This window comes from Dermacentor albipictus, chromosome 2 (assembly GCF_038994185.2).
Source record: "Dermacentor albipictus isolate Rhodes 1998 colony chromosome 2, USDA_Dalb.pri_finalv2, whole genome shotgun sequence".
Lineage (NCBI taxonomy): Eukaryota > Metazoa > Arthropoda > Arachnida > Ixodida > Ixodidae > Dermacentor > Dermacentor albipictus.
The window spans coordinates 37,945,710-37,953,587 of NC_091822.1; the positions used below are offsets into that span (position 1 = coordinate 37,945,710).

Sequence of the window (7,878 nt, forward strand, 5' to 3'; positions counted from 1 at the left end):
TTGATCCCGACGGTTCATTAAACGACGGCTTGATAGGCTGCTGCATCTTCGGTACGCAGCTGCTGCGTGCGCTCAGCTGCACGAGCCTGTTCTTCTGCCCGGGCTGCATCATCGGCATGGCGTAGACGAGCTCGTTCCTGGTTCGGCTCGTGGCGTTGCTGATCGAAAGCTGCCTGCTCCTAAGGAGCAGGCATGACGTGTGGCCTACCTATTTCAGAGCCTCAGAGAAACTATTGCGCAGGCACTCGGCTGCGAAAGAAAGCAACGACGTCACTCCTGACGCAGCCAATCGCGCACCTCTCTTTCTATTTTTTTTCGTATGCGCATAGGGTTGCGCTGCATGAGTTTTAGGCGCACTGGCGATATGTGGAGCGACGAATCGGTTAGCCATATAAAGCTTTGCTGTAAAACCACTTTCGTTTACCAACCGTCAGCAAATTGCACTTCATCTAACAGTGTTCTCCTGCAATGACCAGCGTTTTGATAGCAAATGAATTATAGATTTTTATAAATGACGTTTATATCCTGCATGGTATACACGCACGTAATCTGTAGCACAGCCTCGTCTCGGAAGCTACTGCGGCGAGTGTAGAAAGTAGTACACGCGCTTTCCTGCCATTGCGTACACAAGGGCGTGGTAGAGGAGTTAGGGCTGCCTGGATATTCGCAGCTTTAATTCCTACTTTCACATCGCGAAATATATTTCATGTTCATAGCTGGCTTCACATGCTACAATTTTAATACATGTATATATTTTAGGCATTTACAGCGAATTTTCAGACGTTCGAGTTACATCTATACAATTTGTCCTTAAGCACGCTGTTGAAAGCCCTGCAGCATTTCCTGGCGCTCAAAGGCCATTATTGGTCCTTATGCAATTAAACCCTATGCATTGATCAATCTCTTTCAATTTTCGACCACAATAATGAGCGGATTGAGATGCTTGCCTAAATTACGGGAAAATGTCTGTACCAATAGAGTCATAGCAGCACCGAGGCAACGCACCGAAAGATTAGACAGAGCTACCGCCGAATCCGTCCAGAGTTTCCCGCGTTCACGCCAGATGCGCACAGTGTCCGTGATGACAGCCAGCGTCTCTGACGGCGCCTCGACAAGTTTCAGCCTTGCAAGAGTGGGGTTGACTCGTCGTGTAGCGTAGGAATTCGCTGCCTCTTCTCGCCTCGCAACGTTTCTAATACACATTTCTGTCGTAGATCTCTGTTTACTTGTGTTAACTCAATTGCATCACATAAACATATGCATGCTACATCTACAATATTAGCGACCAAGGACTTTCATGACTTCGAGAGTATTTGCTGACTACGAGAATAGAATCCACCAGGGACTCGAGCCAAGCCTCCTCCAACCCCGCAACATCCCAAGCAGTCTTCGCTATTTCGCTCCGCCGTCCGAAATTTTGGCCAGCGCATCCCTCCCTCTGCGTAGTGCAAGTCAAGAGCCATTTCGCGAAGGCCCTGGTACGATCACAGACTTGCAAATTTCACCCCCTTGTGTCTGCGTTTCCATCAGAGATTGCTGGAGAAATCTGAGCCCTCATTCATGCTCCGCCTGAGATAAACCCCTAGACATTTTGTCCGCTGAGTTCCTCAAGCGTACTTCCTCGTCAGAAAGGCAACGATTCCAGCAGATACTCTCAGCTGAAGAACCAGGCGACCACAAGCCTTCACAGCGTTTGCGCCGTCTTCAGCAGCTCCTCGGGCATAAGCCTGCCTATTTTGGTCATGACCTCCCAGAACTCTACTTGGAGCGTCTTCCTGCCACCGCCTGCATGGTGCTTGCTGCTCCAGCGGATTTATATCTGGCAAATCTCGCGCAACTTGCCGCCTCCGTGACGGACGTCACATGCCTGCCAAAACTAGCAGATCCGTGGTAGGCAGTGGAAGACTCATATCTGCACGACATTGTGGAACGCAGGAGGTGCAAATCAAAACATATGTATTTAGGCCATAGTCGCTTGCTGAAGGAACCTACACTAGAGTACAGAGGGCAAAGAACAAAACAGCACTTGAGACCACTATAATTTTTTTTTCAACTACATGGAGGAAATTGATATTCTGTTATGCCCACAGTAGTATATGCGCGATTCTAGAGAATTGTTTTTGCGGTAGAGGTAATACTTAGCTGAAAATAATTATCTCCCCCATTTAAAGACGCAAAAAATATCTTCTATAAGCGGATTTACTAAATTGACCCGCTATTGCCTACTTACAACTATTTGCAGAATTCCGGCAAACTAGCTGCTGTGGCTCTAGGCGTACCGCCCACCTGAACATAAACACTTCACCAAACTGATTCCGCAATAAATGGTTGTCAATGACAGGCTGCTAACAATTTCATATCTTGCCCCCCCCCCCCCTCCCCTAGTGAAGGCCTTCGCGTAGTTCTGCCCTTTTCTTGTTCGCGTGGAGGCGCCATTTCTTAGAAAATCAAGCCCGTCAGCGCACGCGAATATATTTCAGTTCCCAGTAATCTTTTTGATGCCAACGGTGCAGACTGACACCACAACAATTGTCACGGAAAACCTTTCACATAAGTAATACAACTTTCGGATCTCTACTATACGCGGAATATTAGTAGAGAGTAAAGAAACTAATTGACACAGCGTTTTCACAAGGAAGCCACCAAGGATATTGAGGGGAGCATTGTGAGGTAGGAAATTTTAATAATTTTATCGCGCAACTATTTATTCATAGTCCACTAAACATTGCTATTCATTGTATTCGCGTTTTTCCGCTTTGACTTTTCTTAGCTGCTAAAAAGCCATTAGTTGTTAAAATTTTTATATACTAAGATTTCAAGGATATTGCGCTACCTATACTACGTATAATTGTGAAATGAGATTATATATTGTCACGTGGTCGTGACGTCAAAGAACACAGTAGCAATACTGTGAAAGGCAAAACTAGCTTTTATAGGGCGAACCTGTGCCCACAAAACAGGCTACACTTAAAGCACAACCAGTGGGGTGGACATGGTCGGCCATCGTCGTAAATGTGATCAGCGGCTCAAACGCGTCGGCTTTACACAGAGTCGTCGAATGTTCCAGACTAATCGTTAGGACCCGCGTGCTTTCCATATAGTTCTACATCATTCGCGTCAGGCGAATAAATCAGATAACACAAGGTTCGGCGACAGCAGACTGCGGATAGAAGCATCGATAACTTTCCAGAAACTTCGGATACATGCAAGCGCGTGCCGTGCTGCGCGATAAGATTTGTTAGGCGGCGAAACGTGGTCGCCCGATAAATATAAGTACACGTGTCAATATAAAAGTGGCGATCAGCGCGCAACAAAATATCTTTTGACAATATACCCAAAGAAAAGTGGCTTACTAAAGCTATATCTAAAAGAAGAGACTGTAAGACATAATGTCTGGAATATCTTAAAATGAAGATTCTGTCTCGAACTTTTCTTAATGCTTTATTAATTTTCTTGTGCTGTAATTTGACCAAATTATATTTTAAGATGCTTATTCATGCTAAGTCACGTACAAGTGCTGTGAAGCTATAACATTGTATAGTATGGTAGAATAGCTAAATAATAAATACATACATAACTAATAGGCCGCCGGAATTCTTTCTTTTAAGGAATCGTTAATAAACGAGGGTTGCGACTAATGAGTGTGTTGATTATGAGTGGAAAGTTTTCTGTCGCCGAACCGAGAACAAGAACGGCTGATCATCCTGGGCTGCTCGCGTTATGAGTATCAGGCAGCCGCAACAATGTCCTTGCTATATGGGTAGGCTGTCCAATTGAGTTCAAATGACCTTGACGAAGTATGTGGTCATTTATTATAGATTGTTAGGAACATTATTATTTGTGGTTTTAAATTATGCACGTGGTAACGGCCTAGTCGCATGTATAATTTGACTTACTCACACGTCAAAGAGTAGACTCTGGGCCCTAGATGCGCAGTCTTTTTAACATTTCGCCAGCCTTGCTGGTAAAATTAAAGTATCGATAAGTGTCAACTGGCACACCATCACACCCCTACAGAGTATATAGATAGGGCTTGATAGGGAGATAGGTAGATAGGGTTCGATAGCCTTATCTGCCACGCATTTTATTTCATTCTAAGCCGTTTATAAATTATTTTGTAGCGTTGTTGAATTTCGCTTTGTTTATGTTACATAATTATACTCCTATTCAGATTCTGTATTGTTCATACTTTCATGTGTATTTCAATATATGTTTATACACACTCATTTCTTTGTAATCTTCAATTACCCGATCTTTGATCACGAATTCTGATAGGTTGATTTGTATTTTCCCGCTATTCTTCGCTGCTAATCGTACGCTCTACGTTGTAATACATATCATAACAGGAGGTCCCTGAGACAATTTTACTCTGGGACCTCCTTCTGTATCACAATACCTATGTAATTGTAACAATAACTATTATTATTAAAATTGATTGATTAAATAATTGATTGATTGATTGATTGATTGATTGATTGATTAATTGATTGAAAAGGAATGCAATCTCCTCGGCAACACCGACTACGCGTTATCAGAGCGATAGGTGGAGCAGGGATTTTAATTTAATTGAGGAACGGGGAAGTATTCGGCTGTTCCGTAAATAAGTACATTTTTGTTGGGCATATTATAGCGCCTTCAATGCATACACGTCACTTTAACGTGATGAGTTGCGCGGGATTGGGATGTTTCCCGACAGGGAGGCGAAAAGAGCACAACCCAAAAATGTTTTAGCACTATCAGAGGGCCAATGGTGAAGAAGACGTAGAATTAGAAATCAGTATTTTTTTTTGTGCTGCCTAATTCTGAAAAATCAATATCCACAGATTATAGAAGATGAAGAGTTTCAACTGTTTCCCTTATTTCAAATATAATGTGACATTTCAACACTGTGTGGTTCCATCCCACGCAATTTGAAAGATGCTACATTGCTGCTAAGTGAAATTCTGCCTCAGGGGTGGAAGGTCACCGTTATGTAAATATATAATACATTTATTTATTTGATATTTGTGGGATCGCTTACATCACACATTTATAATAAGTAAGGTAGTAATGACTCAGGAAGGGTGATGCCACACGCGGTCTCAATTTCATATTTTTTATTTTTGGTTTCGGGACAATAAAATGCACAATGTATTCAATGAATCGATGTGCTCGATGAAGAGGCATGTCACTAAACAATGACGCACTTCAGTGCATTACTCGTTGCAGTTATGAGGCCACTACAGACAGTCCTGTAGTTGCTGTGTTGAGTTCAACGCAAGCAGCAATCACAATCTCCATTTACACAAGGACTAAAAATTGCTTGCACACCTCCTCAACTTCATCAGACCTTGTAACCATAGCCACCGTAGCCTCCACCATAGCCGTAGCCACCTCCGTACCCGTAACCACGGCCATATCCATAGCCGCCTCCATAACCGCCACCAAGGCCAGAGTGAGCGAGAACGGCTCCTCCACCGTTCACTTTGTTCACGTGATGAACCGTCCTTATCACAAAGGCTGGTCCGGCCACGGCTTTGGCGAAGGGAGGACCTCCACTAAGAAGAGCAACACTGCTGCCGATGCCTACGCCGCCAACGCCGTAGCCTCCACCGTAGCCTCCGCCATAGCCCCCGCCGTAGCCTCCGCCGTAGCCTCCGCCGAAGCCTCCGCCGAAGCCTCCGCCGTATCCAAGGCCATAGCCGCCATAACCAAGTCCATATCCTCCGTATCCGAGACCACCGAGGCCGTAGCCACCTAGGAGTCCCCCGGCATAGGCACAGGCTACGATGGCTGATAGGACGACGACAGTGCTCTGCGTAGGTTTAGTGAAATTATTCATTCCCTAAAAGGACACGTTCTTATGTCTAGACAATGCTCCGAATTACCAAGATTATTATATGACTCCCAATGATGAACACTCCTTCTATATGTTTAATGTGATGCCGTAAGGTACTGCTCGAGTGATATTCCTAGTCTCTTCACTTTTATGCACAATAGTAATGTAATATTGATAATACGGCATTAACCTAGTAGTGGATACAATCACGTTGTCTTTTAAGAAAGATAACCAACTGCCCATGCGATTCAGATTTCGAGATGTATCATTCTACTTTTACGCTGCTAAGCCTTAATATTGTGTAGACAGTGAGCAGAAGTCGGGCATTTCTCGCAGTGTGGACGTGTCGTTTATGATTAAATTTTCCGGAAATGTACATTCTACAAGGGCAAAAAGTATTTTAACGCTCCCTTACTGCGAAGCACCTCAAATGCTTAGTAATTATATATTCACCATTTATAGAAGAACAATATGTTCTGAGCTAATGCAAATGTTTTTCTCCTTATCAAAAAACGTTACAGAAAAATATTTGCATCGATTATATGTGTTCACCACTTCTTGCTAATTGCGTAGACAACTTAATCTATAGATAGCCGTATAAATTATCACCAACAATTTCATGTCAACGTCGGCAACAATCAATGTGAATGAAGCCGGTTTTGATGCCCACAATACCAGTTGGAGCTTTAAGAATTCTGCTCTTACTGCGTCACAACAGTACTCGTTACGGTGTGCAGAAAGTAGCAAACTGTTAATTTCCAGATTACCGTAATACAATTTTTTTGTTTTTCCATCGACTGTCACTTCAAAATGAACCATGGAATCCTTGCGCTTTCGCTTGCACGGCTGCTTTCACAGTCTACCCAAGCTGCAAGGGTGCGCTAATTGAAGGAATGGACTACAACAAACACACCATGTCTCAGCCAAATGATGTTCATAGATGACCACAGGCTTGTGCTTTTAGGTTGTAAATATCAACGGATGCTGCATAGGCTATAATAATGTGGTCAGAGGAAGTGAGTACAATTTCGTGACCGCGCTTACAAGTGCCTTATGACCACATCGCAAATAAGCCTACAGTTGTTCTTCAACGCCGCAGCGAATTCCATGTATAGTGTGAATTGCGCAATAAATATAAAGTTAACTGTACATTTCGGTTGCTTAACCTCGCCTTATAAGTGTTGCTCACTTATATTTGCTTACACACGCGACTATTACGTACACACTAGTTTACAAATATTACTCAATGCCAAAGTAGTGTTGGGTAGCCCTAACCGCTGCGTTGACTGACATGGGACATTTCGCAGCCAGTAGCACGGAAATGAATTCTGCGCCATTTCTATCACTCTTCTTATTAGGTTCTCACCAGGGCGTTCATGGCTTCAGTATGCTGCTCCTTCGGTGCGCTAGACGAATGTGAATGTGTTAGAGCCCTGTTACGGACCATTTATATACTCTCAGTGCACGAGGAAAAGGTTTATAGTACCGCACCATGGATATTACGCTTGACGGTAGTGCCGCAGCCCCCTCACGTACGGCGGGAAAAGCAGAAAAGAAAACGAACGCAGGAAAATCTTTGTATCGAAGTATCGATCTCATCCACGCAAGGTCTTCAGGGGTCTGGTTGAAGAGACGGAAACAATGTGCATCCTCTACCCGGACCTAAGAAAGAGAGAAATCAGGCATCGTTTGTTTATTTTTAGCAGTCTTTGGGATGGGAACAGCTCACGTTGTAAATGGATGCAGCCCTCTCTTAGTCCTGACTGCCACGGGGAACCAACACCTGTCGCACGCCATCGGTCACGTGCAGCTTGCTGCGGTGCTTGTACTACCGGTTTCGTGCGCGCTACACTCAAGTGTAGAGAGGACATGCCCCGGGTCTCGTTGATAAGGCAGGAAATAACGCTAGCTGACAGTGTCGCATACTACGCACTCGCGCATTGTTGGTATGAATTTGAGGCCTCCACATTCTTCTCACTTGCATGTTACCGTGCTTGGGTTAATTTGCGACACCAATTTCACATGTCCAGGTTGCATTGCTTTCGTGGTATCAGCCATGC

The 7,878-nt window shown here is 44.1% G+C and overlaps 1 protein-coding gene across 1 annotated transcript; it reads right to left on the reverse strand.

Moving 5' to 3' along the window:
* Positions 1–5,161: 5,161 nt before the first annotated feature.
* On the reverse strand, positions 5,162–7,219 carry LOC139055383 (acanthoscurrin-1-like). Its single transcript, XM_070532826.1, has 2 exons — positions 7,185–7,219; positions 5,162–5,794 (listed from the first exon to the last, which is right to left on the reverse strand). The coding sequence occupies exons 1-2, from the start codon at positions 7,194–7,196 to the stop codon at positions 5,324–5,326; spliced, it is 483 nt and encodes a 160-aa protein (XP_070388927.1). The 5' UTR covers positions 7,197–7,219; the 3' UTR covers positions 5,162–5,323.
* Positions 7,220–7,878: the final 659 nt, after the last annotated feature.